We start from the raw sequence: 14,725 nt of genomic DNA on the forward strand, positions 1-14,725 counted from the left end.
AGACCTTTTATCTTTTATATTAAAGTTTTTAGTTGGAAATGTTCTTTTACAGTATTACTTAAACTCTCTTGTGACTTAAATCACCTAATTACTATATTAATTTGAAACCCTGTTTGGTGTTTATAATTCCTGTATATGTCTAATTTTTTTTTGTTATGTTTTGTTTTTCAAGACAGGATCTCTCTGTGTAGTTATTGCTTTGTGGACTCACTTTGTAGACAAGGCTGGCCTCGAACTCACAGAGATCCCCATGCCTCTGCCTCCCTGAGTATTGGGATTACAGGCTTGTGCCACTGAGCCTGGCATATGATTTCTCCTGTTCTTAGAAAACAACAGAATTATACTAGCATATGAGTTCCACAAAATTCAGACTTCTAAGTCTGAGGCAGGAGGATTGACCACAAGTTTAAGGCTAGCCTAGGCTGCATAGTGAATTCTAGGATAGCTGAGAATTCATAGTGAATTCAGGCCAGGTTAGGCTACACAGAGTACCCGGTTAGCCTGGACTATGGGTAAAGTCCTGTCTCAACACCCCCCCCCCCCCCGTAAAGTGCGCGGGTTTCTAGACCCATCTCTATAGATAGCCTTTCTGGTACATATTGAATACTCACATTTACCAGTTGTTATCATTCCTTTGTGACGTATTAAGTGTTGTTGTGCAATAGTATGCTAATGGTTGACATCTTTTAATTATTAGACTACTAGAGCAGCATAAAGGGAACTAAAAAATGATGTACAGTTCTGAAGTCTTAACATAAGCATTGTTATTTCCTGTTCAACCCTAATTCCCCTCAGAATGCACTCCTTATTTTAATCTGTGTATAAATTTAACTTGTCAAACACTTCTGAGTTGTGTTGTTTTATATGCGTATATATACATGTATAAAAACAGATTAAATATAATATGTAATATATTAACAGGTATTGATAGGATTTATATGAAATGTACTGTACTTTGTTTCAGGGAACATGCTTTTAGTACATTATTGCTTATTGGAACTGAAATAACACTTTTTGTGGTGAGTGCTATATTTCAGTGGTGGTTGACTGATAGATCAAGTTTTGTTTTGTCACTGCCGTCGCATATGAATTACATTGGTGGTTCATTCTGAGAACTCTGGAGATTATTACTTTTATGAACGTGGAGTCAAGATAGGAAACAAATGTATCTTTTAATCTATTCCGTCATGATTTTCTTTTGCCAAAATATTTAAAAATGTTTTTTAAAAATCTTATTTCTTTATGTGGGAGAGTTTTTAAAGGAAACAGCCACATTTAAAGACAGTGGTAAAAATAAAGAGTGTGATAAAAAAGTATTACATATATACATATGTATGCATGTAAAATAAAAGTTGCTTTTGGATGTATATTCTCAGAATTTCCAATATTTCTAAACATTGCTATAGCTTTAAAAAAAGCTCTAGCTTTTCCATTAGTTATAGTTTTTATTAGGTGTGAAATGCATTTTGTATTTGCAATGTATTTAATACCCCAGTGATTATTCACTTTTTAACGTGTTAAAAAGTAGGAGAGAAAATTATATATCTACTTTGTAGGTAACAAAGTAGAGATACATAGTGATTAAAGGTCACCTTTTTTATCACTTAGATAAACTTCATTTTCTTTTTTTTTTTTCAAGAGTTCTTCAAAAGATTTACTCTTTATAGGTAGATCTTTGGTGGGTTAACCATGTGCTTCATTTTGCCATAGGCAGTTCATTTTATGCCAGCCAACATTCATCCCTTGTTATTTTCACTTTTATTCCCAAGTTACCTCATTAGTAAATTAGATGATTGTTCTTATCTATTACTCTAAAGGCATATTGGTTGATACTTTCATAGCAGTTATAAACAGATGTTAATTTGGATCTGAGATGCCTTGATGCCTTTCCCTCCTTCTAATGTATTGACGTAGCCAGCAGTCCTGTAGGAAGTGGCTATAGAATGGGTAGTATGCTTTACTCCACTGGAGACTAATGTCTGAGTTGGATATGTTTTCACGAGAGAAATATTGTGGGCAAAATTAGATGTTTCAACTTTTAAATGTGATGTTTTACCTTTTCCAAATGTTGATGTGTGTGAAATCTTTATCTTTTAAGTAAGTTTCACATATGATTATTTTTATTTTAGAAGTTTCTGTATCTTGGAAAATTACTGTGGATAAATTAAAATTGGAAAATTAGGCAGTATGTTTTTATAAGCCTGTAGGAAAAATATGGTATCTCAGTTCTTATATTAGATGCTCTAGCTTTTTATTTTTCATTTCTTTTTTGTTTTTTTTTTTTTTTTTTTGTTCAGTGTTACTCTTTTAATCTAGGTAAGAGTTTGTTATCCTCTTAAAATTCCAGTCAGTCTATTTTAAAATCAAATACAGTTTAAAGATGGTACTTTGGGGCATTGCAAGGCTCAGTTTTGACTGCTTTTTCTACCAAGAACGTGGGGTGATCAGTTAGACACTGATGCTCCTTTTGGAAGCATTTGAAATGGCAACTAAATAAAAGGTATGGACTTAATTTTCAAATAAGAGTTACACCAGTCTCTAAGTAGTCTACTGTTCCTGGTGGAGTTTAAATGAGCACCTTGCTTTTTAATGGCAGAATAAAAACGAAACAGAAAACATAGTCTCAGGTTGATGACCTCTGTATGACTTGACTTTTAGAAATTAGATGTTTTTAGAAATTAGATGTGGGCATTATTACAGTGAAGTAGTAAGTAAGAAAAATGCTGTCATACTTAGGGTTAAATTATCTTGTGGAAGTAAAATACATGTTTTGCTACTATATTCACTTATTGGATATGGGCATGCTAATTACCTTTTTTAAGAGAAAGTTTTATTGTATGTATGCATACATTTAAATATAAAAGTAAAACTGGCTGAGCCCACTTAATGAAGCTTCTCTGCATATGTGTTTAGGGCTGAGCAGTTGCTGTTTTATATTGGATCATCCCTGGAGAAGATGAATTCTTAGAAATTATTAGTTGTTTATAGCCCTTTATTTAGGGGTGGGTTCCTGTAAGATTTTCCTCATCCACTTTCTTCTTTTGACACGTAGTTTAATTATTTAGATTATAGCCACTGTGTAGACCGCATTTTGAAATTATTTGTGTAAGAATTATACTACTCTGACATTCTTGTGATTTAAATGCCATGATAGGCATATAATGTACTCGTTAACGTGATCCAGTTGTAAGACAGAATCTTAATTCTGTCAACCCTGCCCTGTGACCTGATTACTTGGCCCTGGTGGTGACATTTTCTTCTCTTCATGAAGATCTACAAGTAGTAGAATAAACCCTTCCCTCCCCGAGCTACTTATGGGCATGCTGTTTGCCACAGCGATAGAAAGCAAGGTGGGCATGGCTCTCAAGCTGGACCAGTCGTTGTTTGCCACTTCCAAAGTCTCTATACCACCTTTTCTCCATCACATCTTGTAGGTAGGAAAAATTGTAGGTAGCAGATTATGTGGCTGCATCGACATCCCAGTCCCTCCATTAGAAGTTGCTCCTGGTTCAGGAGATGGCTGGTTCAAGCCTTGTACCCCCATTGCTCAGAGGCTTAGTTAGAGTCACCTAGATTCCTGGGAGCTTCCATTGCAAATCTAATCTCTTCAATACTCCCTCGCCCCGCATTCCACTTTCCTTTTCCTCTCCCAGTACTTTCTTCATCCTCTCCCTACCTGATCCCACCTGTTCCCAGGCCCCTTCCCCCCCCTCAAAATTTATTCTGTTTTCCCTTCCCAGGGAGATTTATGTTTGTCCCCCTTGAGCCCTCCTAGTTTCTTAGCTTCTCTGGGTCTCTGGATTGTAGCATACTTATCCTTTACAGCTAATATTTACTTGTAAGTGAGTATATACCATGTTTGTTTTTCTGGGCCTGGGTTATCTCAGAATGATTTTTTTTTTCTATTTTATCCATTTGCCTGCAAATTCTGTGATGTCATTGTTTTTAACAGCTGAGAAATACTCCATTGCATAAATGTACCACAGTTTCTTTATTCATTTTTCAGTTGAGGGATATCTAAGTTATTTCTAGTTTCTGGCTATTATGATAAAGCTTCAGGGAATTTACTTCTGCCACTTCCTGGAGGGCTAGGACCCAGAGTTTGGAAAAAGAAGTCAATGAAATGATTTCTAATGATATTCTGCTGTGCTCATAAATTGGTGCCTAACCAATTGTCATCAGAGAGGCTTCATCCTGCAGCTGATAGAAACAGATGCAGAGGCAGACCCACATCCAAGTATGAGCTGGAGCTTGGGAAATCCTGCAGAAAACAGGGAAAACAGAAAACAGGAGTCAGAAGGGTCAAGGGCACCACAAGAAAACTCACAGAATCAGCTGGCCTGGGCTCCTAGGGATTCACAGAAACTGAACCAACAACCAGGGACCCTGCTTGGACTGATCTAGGCCCTTTGCATATATGTTACAACTGTGTAGCTTGCTCTTCTTGTGAGACTCCTGTTAGTCGGGGCAGAGGCTGTCTCTGACTCTGTTGCCCCTTTTGGGAACCTTTTCTTCATACTGGGTTGCCCCATCCAGCCTTACACAGGGAGGTTCCTAGGCTTACTGCAACTAGGTTGATATCCATGGGAAGCTTCTTTCTTGAAGAGAAACGGAGGAGTGGATTGGGATTGGGCAGATTCTGGGAGGATAGGAGGGAGGGGGAACTGGCATGTAAAAAAAAAATTAATAATGAAAAAATTAAATAAAACCAAACTAGGATGGGTGAGAAGAAGTACATATGGCAGAGAACATGGGAGTACCAAATGGAGAGTTTCATTTATTCTCTCATGGGGAGTCAGGGCACACTAATCTTCTGCCATCAATATGTGATAGTATCCAGGGTGTATTCTTAACCAAGGCCTTGCTCATCTTCAGTGTTCATAGTTTGTTGTTGTTGTTGTTGTTTTTTGACTTCCATTACATATGCATGACATATTGTAGCCCACGTAGTTGATCTCGAAGTCAGCTGACCCAAAGTCATACTGATGGTCTATAGAGCTTGATCATACCCTGCATTAAGACTTCATGGGTACGACCAGACCCTGTTCTGGCATATCCTCAAACTATTTAATATGATAGGCCTCCAAACCAAGGTGTTCCTTTCAGGCTTTTGTATTCTAATGGCTCAGAGATGAGGAATCAATGCATATCTCACTCTCTGTTTCTAAGAGTTGGGGATCTTTTAGGGCATTATCAAGGTAGTTCCTGCTTCAAGATCTGTGAAGTTTTAGTCAAGTTGTCACTTAGAGGCAGCTCCTGAAGGCTTATCTGGGACTGAAAGATTTAATTTTGGCAGAATGTTTTTACTTTTCCATCCTGTGGCTTCAGGCCCGCTCGGGGTAGATGTCTTTCCTTGATTAAATTAAAAAGAGTGCTATCAAGAAGGAAGTTTCATGGAAGTAATGTACTGCCACTCGTAGTGGTATTAGCAGTCTGTTGATAAGCATCCTATTCATGGTGGGAGGGAGCTCCATAAAAGGCTGTCTTCACTGCTGAACGTTACTGTTACTGTTCATGGTGGAGAGGGAACTGAAAGGCTGTCTTCACTGCTGACTGTTACTGTTCATGGTGGGGAGGGAACTGAAAGGCTGTCTTTATTGCTGACTGTTACTGTTACTGTGCTCCTTCTAGTGAGGGATTTATACTGCCAAGATCTTATGTGATTATGAGTAGTGAACATATCTTTTATTCATTAGGGTTTATCTGTATAAGCGTAGTCATCTGACAGTCTGATAGGAGTCTGTGCCTTGATTGGTCGGTTAGTTGATTGATCGATTGATTGAGATGGGCCCCCTCATAGCCCTGGCTGTCCTGGAATAGGACAAGACCAGGCTGACCTTGAATGCAAAGTGATCTGCCTCCCAATTGCTGGTATGTTGAGAGGCATAAGGTTTGCACCACAAAGTGTGGATCTTTACTTTTTAGGCCTCTAGCTTTGCTTTTTGAAGTTTAAATTACTTTTGATACTTTTCTGTATTAGAAATCCCTTGCTTGCTTTTTTAAGTGCTTTCTTTGCTTCTGGTTGTGACCAGTGTCCACATATCTCAGCCTCTAAGACCTGAGTATTCTGAGAGAACATCCTCTCAGAATACTTTTTGGTTAGAAAAGTGAGATTTTGTAATCTTTATTAAGGTTTATTGTAGCTTTCTTCCTTGCTGCATAGATTCATGCATAGAATTGGAATTGTCAGATAGATGACCATTTGAAATGAAAGCATTATCAAATTTTCCTTACATATAAAATTACGTAAGTTTTATTTTAATAAGGTAGACAGGTAGACTATCATTGGGATAGTACAAATAAAATGTATGATGGCTGTCTCGTAAGGAGAGTAGGGAAGACTGGTATATAAACTTGAAAAATACATTTTTCTTTTTTTTCAGTTAGATTATATGTTTTTAGTATTTAAAATAGGTATAAACCTATAGAAGTACTACTTTTATAAAATAAGAACAGATATGGTTTCTGTTAGAATAATTTTAGACTCATTTTTTTCCAACTATGTCAGCTAAGTTTCTACTTAAATTACACAGGTATTTTAACGATAGAATCACACACTTGTACTGTAATTTTAAATATGTGTATAATCAAGAGAAATTGTTTCAGCACAGTCTTGTGTTCTCTTTTCAGAGACAGATGGAGTCGAACTGGAGCTTTGCAGAAGAACTCTTGAGACAGTCCGTCACTGTGCAGGTATGCAGCACTTCATAGTATAGACAGAACCAAGCAGACAGAGTGACTTAAATAGCAACTTATTACAAATCTTAGAGTCTTTGAAGGGTCAGCTCACAGTAATTCATATTAAATCCTTTAAAGATTTTTATTCTTAACACTGAATTTGTCAGTTAAAGGACAAAGATAATTATCTTAGTTGGTGACTTTGAAAGAATGTATTCAAAATAAGTGGAAGATGCTTTGGCGTTATAAGCTGTTCCTCAGCTGTATGATAGGAAGCCAGGCGACATGATGAAGGAGATAGTCGGTGGTATTGGAAATGCAGCTCTATCCTCCTCACAGCAGGAAGGTGACTTGCCTTGCTGAGCAATTTGTCTTACAGGCTTGAATCGCATTCGCACTGATAAAGTCCTCGTTTCTGAGCACTCATTTCATACCTTATCATTTTTCTTTCTGCAGAGCTGTTAATGTAGTGCTTCATGGCCCAGAGGTCAGACTTGACCTCCTTTAAAATAGTTTTAAATGTACTGTTCATCTCATCTTTAAATATGTTGTAGCTCTATAAAGTTCTATAATGTAAGTAACCCTTTATGGAAGGCTATGGTGTGGAATATTTTTTAATTTGGAGAATAAATTCCTTTTCTGTTAGTGTAGATTATTTAAAACTTGAAGAGGCGTAAATATTGTAATGTAAGAAGATGGCTTTGTGTGTGAGTGTACTTATAGAAGTGATATATTTGGCCATTAAGCCATCCCTCCCGACCAAAAAGCTAAATATTTGAAAGCATTGTAAATGATTGAAGTTACATGTGCTGTAATGTCTTCTAGTTATTATATGAACCTTACAGTATGAGCTCGTTGTTTGGTAGAATACCAGGGAGTTAAGAATGTTAGGAGAAACCTATATTATTTTAAGATATTTCCCTTATTACTATAAAAACTATTTTTTGTTTCATTTTCTTAATTCAGGAATATAGGAAATCAAGGAGTAGTCATGAAATAAGAAATACACAGTTCATTGGCCATTGTCATTTGTATCAGATACTAGATCATTCTTTAATATATTTTTAGAATTTTATGTATGAATATTGTATGTCATCCCCCTTCTGAGCCTTCCCCATTTCAAAATAAATTCATTTTTAACGACTCATAGAGTTTTGCTCAACCCAAGTACAAATAACTTCAGTAAAGTCTGGATGGCATTAGTTTCTAGGAACAGCTTTCCTCTCTGAGCCACAATCCGGGAACTTCAGCTTCCTCATTAAAGTGTAATTACTGGTGTGCTTAAAATTTCCTTCTCCTAGCATTTTGTTTTTTCTCTTTTGTATTTAATAATTAAACATTTCCCATAAAACTATATGAATTTACAGAAATTTTAGGTCTTTATTATAAACTATTTCTTTTTTGTTTTTATTAATTACAATTTATTCACTTTGTATCCCCCCCTGTACCTCCCTCCCTTCTCCCCTCTCAACCCCACCCTCCCTCTTCCCCACCCGTGTCCCTCTCCCAGTCCACTGAAAAGGGAAGTCCTCCTCTCCTTCCCTCTGACCCTAGTCTATCAGGTCTCATCAGGAGTGGCTGCATTGTCTTCTTCTGTGGCCTGGTAAGGCTGCTCCCCCATTAGGGGGAAGATATCAAAGAGCAGGCCAATCAGATGATGTCAGAGACAGTCCCTGTCCCCATTACTGTGGAGGCCACTTGTATACTGAACTGCCATAGGCTCCCTTCGTGCAGGGTTTCCAGGCCATCTCCATGAGTAGTCCTTGGCAGGAGTATCAGTTTCAGAAAAGATCCCAGTACAGGAAATCTTAAGAAAGAAGTGGGAGATAGTAAGACCTGGAGAGAACAGGAGCTCCACAAGTACAGCGACAGATCCTAAAATTCTGGGCACATAAACTATTTCTTACGTAGACATACCCATATTGGTCAGGGACAACATGAGAGAATTTGTAATAAACTTCTTTTTATAAAAATACTTGCTTTTAATTAATACCCTAATTAATTAATACTTTAATACTTCATATACCCTACTCTCTTTGGACAGTGACTCCCTGTAACTGAAGACTTTGACACTTAAGGATTAGACCAAGACTGCTTGCTGTTGGGTGCTCTTTTTTGACACTAGATTCCCTTTGCTAATATTGATTTTTAAATACATAAGTATACTTTGACAGCATAACTGGCAATTTAATGGTGGTAGTTGAAGCTGTTTTTAAGATTTAAGAGGTGTAATCCTTAAAAACAGGTTGGGTGACCAACCATCTCAGTTTATCTGGCCTGGGGTTTCAGCGACCAAACCAGTAAAGTCCTGAGCAAAGCAAGATTGACTCTGTCATCTTGAAACTTTTACTAATTGAAAATGCATTCTTTATCACTTTAGGTATTTTCTAAAGTCAAAGTAGTATCTTTCTTGTGGGAGAAATGGCCTTGTGATAATAAGTCTTCTGGATTTTTTTCTCAGGCATTCTTTCAGTGTTATATTACTATAAGAATATGTGTATATTATGTACTGTGTTATGTAGCATATAATATATATTATTACATCACATTATATTAAATAAGTAGAGGGTACTTCCTGGAGTTAAGATCAGTTTTGTGGTTATACATTTAGCTGGGTTGAGTGATGCATGGCTATAATCCTAGCACTCAGGGAGGCAGAGACAGGAGAATCTCTGACTTTGAGGCCAGCCTGATCTACAAAGTAATTCCAGGTGAGCTAAGGCTGCACAGAAAACCCTGTCTTCAGATACCAAACAAAGCGAAAGAATAAATACATTTGAGGGAACTCGAAAAGCCTATACCCAGGCTTTGAGAAGTGTCTTTCTTCTGGAGTACCTCTTTTATTCCTCATGCTTAAAACGTATATTACAAATAAACATCACTAGTGCATCCTTTTTATATATATTTACTAGTTTGATTGTATGCTCCTGAAAAATTAGAATCTGACGGTGTTTTTGCATTTTTGTGTAAGCTCCAGCAGTGGCACAGGCCATTTGCTTCGGATTGCTAGGTATGTTTGAAAAATAGACCTTGCAAATATTAGCAAATTTCTAATAAAAGTGGTAGAAATTCCACTGCAGGCAAATAATGTTTCAGATCTTTTTTTCTTAGCCAAAGAGAATCTTCCAGATAAGACCTTTCTAGATAGTAAAGAGACTACAAATTGTTTAGTTTTTTTTTTAAACTCAGTAGTTCAAAACTTTTAAATATTCTTTTTACTGATGATCTTATTTAATTAATATTTGTTAATCCTGATGGTAAATATTTGTTTTACTTTTAGAAAAGCATTTTTTTTTTTCTTTTGAAGAAGGGTGCTTTTAGTTCTATACGCTAGTTTTTAAGTATTGTTTCCTTTTTTTTTTTTTTGTTTTGAGGCAGGGTTTCTCTGTGTAGTCTTGGCTGTCTTGGACTTGCCTTGTGAGTTCAGGCTGGCTTGAATTCAGAGAGATCTCGTTGTGTCTGCCTCGTAGACTGCTGGAATTACACATGCGCCACCGTGCCCTGCTAAGTACTTCATTGTTTCTAAGCACAGAAAAAATATCTCATTTTAAAAATTTAGAGGAAAAAGCATGCCTAAATTAAAATTACTTTATTATTAAGTATACTTTAGTTTGCGCATAATGTGGTTAAGGCTGGACAGTGGGATATTAATCATCAAATTACTTATTTAAAATAATGCTTCTTGATTAGAAAGATCTTGATAAGACTACTGAAATTAAATGATGTCACTCCCAAAGTTAGATTTAATTAAGCATCTTATAGTAAGTTGCCAGTTAGTTTGAAAACAAATATTATATTGATTTTGGATATTTATAACCATAAAGAAGACTTTTTTTATAAAAGTCAAAAGCTTTCTGGAGCAAGTATAGTGATTATAAGTGAGAGATAATGGGTACAGAATGGCTCTCATTCTGTCTCTCTCTCACACACACACACACACACACACACACACACACACACACACACACACCCCCCTTAGATAGGATATTCACTATTCACGGGGCCTGTTAAAATCAGGAGTTGAGTGGCACGGCATGGTGTGTCAGACCAGCTGTGAGGCCATGTGGGAAAGAGCCCACAGGGCTCCTGGTCTGTTGTTTTAAATGGTGCAGTGGCATAGGTTTGCATGTTCTTATTAAGTGTGCTAGGTAGACTTGGCGCTTAAAACTTGGCCCATAAAATGTGTGTTTATGGAGTCAAATTGTGAGTCTACTTCATTTACTGTGGTCTTCAGGAGCCAGCATTTAGGTTCACAGGTATTTTCCTTTGGCAGGTAACAAACTGCAGTTAATGCTAATGTAGTCTTGTGCTGATAGTCTTTGGTTGTGATGTTGTTTGTGTTTACATTTACCCCTAAGAGACAGGGCTGGGAAGGGTTAGGCTGCTTGAATGGCTGGCTAGGGAATGTCAGGTTAGGGTTTGCATCTTCACATGGAGTTTCCATTTGTGTTTAGAAAGCGCCTCTGTTATTTCCCTATGCAGAATGTGATGAGCGACCTCAGGCACAGACATGAATAAACTCAAGTATTTTTTAGGTATTTTCACTGTGTCTGTTTTGTGGTTATGAATTTGAGCAAATATGTCTACTGCTTCCTCTGTTCCTGCCATGCTGGGTGTTCTTGCCTTAATTGTGTGGACCTAAAGATGAAAAGTCTGTTCTACCTGCCGTTCATCTAATGCACATATGCTTCTTCTTTGTTAAAATTAACATTTCTTTTTTTACCTTTCTGAAAGGTTTATTTTTTATTCATGTGTGAGTTTGTGTGAGTTTATATGCACTTTGTGCATGTGGGTGCCCGCAGGTACTAGGGAATTTTGGATCCCTAGAGCAGGAGTTAAGCCAGCTAGCAGCTGCCTTCTGCTGGTGCTGGGAACTGAACCCAGGTCTTCTCCAAGAGCAGGGTGTGCTTCTAAGTGTTGAGCCATCTCTCCACCCAAGAACATGTACTTTTTAACAGAATTTAAAAAAAATAGATGGAAAATACTTTAGAATAAGGGACCAGTTAAATTTATATAAAATGAAAATATAGAGTAAATATAACAAATGTCGTGTAATTGGATGTTAGCTTAACAAACAAACATCTTTTATGCATTACATTCAGCTGACTAGTTATCTATCCTTCCAGAACAATGAATAATATTTTGAAACCATTTTATTTTAATTTATGTCCATTACAGGTCGATATTTTTTTTTAACTTAAAAAAAAGCAACAACAACAGTTTTTTAGCTGGGTGGTGGTGGTGCATGCCTTTGATCCCATCACACAGGGAGGTAGAGGCAGGTAGATCTCTGAGTTTGAGGTCAGCCTGGTCTACAAAGTGGGGCTACACAGAGGAAACCCTGTCTCAAATAAAAAACGAAAAACATACAAAGATTCCTTAAAATCTATATTTAATTTCTTTACACTTGTATATCACACAAAGGACATAGGTTCTGGACTCCAAAAGAATGTGGATTAAATCTGACATTTACTATAAATTTTTTTCATTTTTCTCTTGTTTTTGATATAGAACAGTTGTGTAATAGATTTAAGAGGTGTACCTTTCTCTTCATCTTTCCAAACTGTCCACCTTTTTGGATTGAATATAATTTTTTTGTGTGTGTGTATTACATGGTAAAACAAGTAGCAGGTTCCAATAAACCTTTCAAGATGAACTTGACTAGCCACTTTCCCCCTTTCTTGCTCACATGGTAAGGTTAGTATGCTGTAACTCAGCTCAGCTCAGTATTAGGTTGTAAACATCAGGATAAGCATAGATATAGATTTGCTTTCATAATAAAGTCACAACAATGGACTTGTTAGTTAAATGAATATACAGATATTTAGTGGACATCGTCTCAGACTCAGTCTTAGATTTGTTTCTGAAACATTTATGAGGCTTTTTGATGAATGAAATATTGTCCTGGCCCTTGAAGACAGTCTAGGCCTGAGAGAACCTGTAGATGCTTGAAGTACAACACACAGACACTTAACTCGCTCCTCTGCAGTTATTCATTCTTCGTGTGTCCCTGTTCTTAACGTATTTCTGGGCTTCTTTCACTTGCTGCCTTTGTTACTTCAACAGCGTAGGTTATCTAGTAAATACAGCCATTCCTGTAGAAATACCTTTTATTCCTTAACTTTTCCGTGTTTAAATCTGGAAAGTCCTACCTGTATTTTCCTACTTCATTCCTACCCACAATTGGGTAGGAATTTAATCTTTCTTGTCCAACTTTTAAATTCTTAATCACAAGTCTTAACTGGCAGTCCACTCTAGCTAGATTTTTTGCAAAACAAACAAGGACAAAACCAGAACAAAGATAATGTATCCTAATGACTTAATTTCTGTAGCATACTATTTACCACAAGTTGAACCTAGCCCACTAAACTCAAGAGTCTTGCTTGGTGCTTCCTGAAGAAAATCTACCTGGCAAGTGAAAACTCCTCTGTCTTTGCAAATTTCTATCTTCTAATCTCACTTTTCTTTTGTAGAGTGTTACTGTTTCTACCAGAAACTAATTTCTTTCTACAAATACCATGTAGGTACCTTCTCACTTGTTCAAGGACTTTCTTTATGTTCTTCATCCTCTTTTATTTGAGATTCTGACATGTCCAGCTCTTGTTACAGGCATCACTGACTTACATATTGTTAGTTCTAAGAGTCCTTATTTTTCCTTATTTTCAAATTGTCAATAACATTCAACCCTGGTCACCATTGGTTTTATTTGAAATATTTATCTTGGTTTCCATGATAACTAATTTTCTTCCCATTTCATTGGGCATTTGTTTTTATAGATTCTTGTGCATTCCTTTATTCAGTATCTAAATGTTAGAATTCCAAAAATACCTTTTTTTTTTTATTCCTCATTTTTATGTCTGTTCTTTCCTTGACTTACTGGTACATAGCCTCATGGCTCTAAGAACTATGAATATGTTAACACCCAGGTTTAAACTAACAACTTTGACTGCTCCCCTGAGTTCAGATATTGTGTCTGATTATTGCTGTAGATGTCCTGCCTTAACACGTGTGTTGCAGGATATTTGATCCCATGAACCCCCAAATTGTGAACTGTAAAACCCTGTTTCTGGATTGGTATGGTTGAGTCCTATTACACACCTTTAATCAAAAAAACTTTCTGCTCATTGTAGACAGGTGGATAGAATATGGTTTGGTCCATCCATGACTAGCACACGCCTTTAATCCAAGAGCTTTCTGTGCATAGGACGCCTTTAATCCAAGAGCTTTCTGTGCTTAGGACTTAACCCAACCCTAGATCAAAGGGCAGAGCAGGAAACCAGCTGCCAGGGATTGAAGAGTAGGAGGGACTTTGAGGTGAGGGTGTTAGTGACAGCTTGTAGAAGGAACTTTGGCTCTCCAGCTCTTGAGCTCTTTGCCTTTAGCTCTGGCTTTAGCTTTCCGGCTTTTGAACTTTTGGAGCTTTGAGCTAGAAAGTTTTTGGCCTTTGATATTTTGGCCTTTTCTTCCTGGGCTGTCAGGTGAGCTAGTGAGCCTTTTGGGCTTTTTCCACTGGGATGTGAGCTAAGGAAGAAGTCAGCTGGGTGCTTGCTTTCTCTGCCTCTCTGAGGGAGAAGGTTTTCACCCCAGCATCTGGCTCCTGAGTCTTGATTGGTAAAATAGAATGGTTGGGATTTTCATTCTTTTTTAACAACAAACATGCCTCACATGGACCGAATTAAATATGGTTTTTGAATGACTGGAATTCAGGTGTCATTTTTAAAACAATGTCATCATAGAAGATTAACCTATTTACTATTATTTATTTATTTGGGGGAGTGTGAGACAGGGTTTCTAAAGATAGCCCTCGCTGTGCTGGAACGTTTTATGTAGACTAGGTTGGCCTTGAGCACACAGAGATCTGCCTGCCTCTGCCCACTGAGTGCCTGTGATCTTATTTTTAAATATTGTTATCCATTTATTTATGTCTGTGTTGTGTGCATGGACACACATGTGGCGTGGCCTATGTATAGAAGCCAGAGGATGACTTGTAGGAACCAGGTTTCTCCTTTTACTATGTAGTCCTGGGGACAAACTCGGGTTGTCTGGC

General features: G+C 37.2%; 1 protein-coding gene across 2 annotated transcripts in view; it reads left to right on the top strand.

The window, feature by feature from the left end:
* Mms22l (MMS22 like, DNA repair protein) overlaps positions 1–14,725 on the top strand; it is a 121,010-nt gene that overhangs the window by 18,108 nt on the left and 88,177 nt on the right. For both annotated transcript variants that reach the window (XM_060386067.1, XM_060386066.1), the window contains exon 11: positions 6,631–6,693. In XM_060386067.1, coding sequence (XP_060242050.1) covers positions 6,631–6,693 — 63 coding nt within the window. The remainder of the gene's footprint in view (positions 1–6,630; positions 6,694–14,725) is intronic.

Source organism: Meriones unguiculatus, chromosome 6 (assembly GCF_030254825.1).
Source record: "Meriones unguiculatus strain TT.TT164.6M chromosome 6, Bangor_MerUng_6.1, whole genome shotgun sequence".
Taxonomy (NCBI): Eukaryota; Metazoa; Chordata; class Mammalia; order Rodentia; family Muridae; genus Meriones; species Meriones unguiculatus.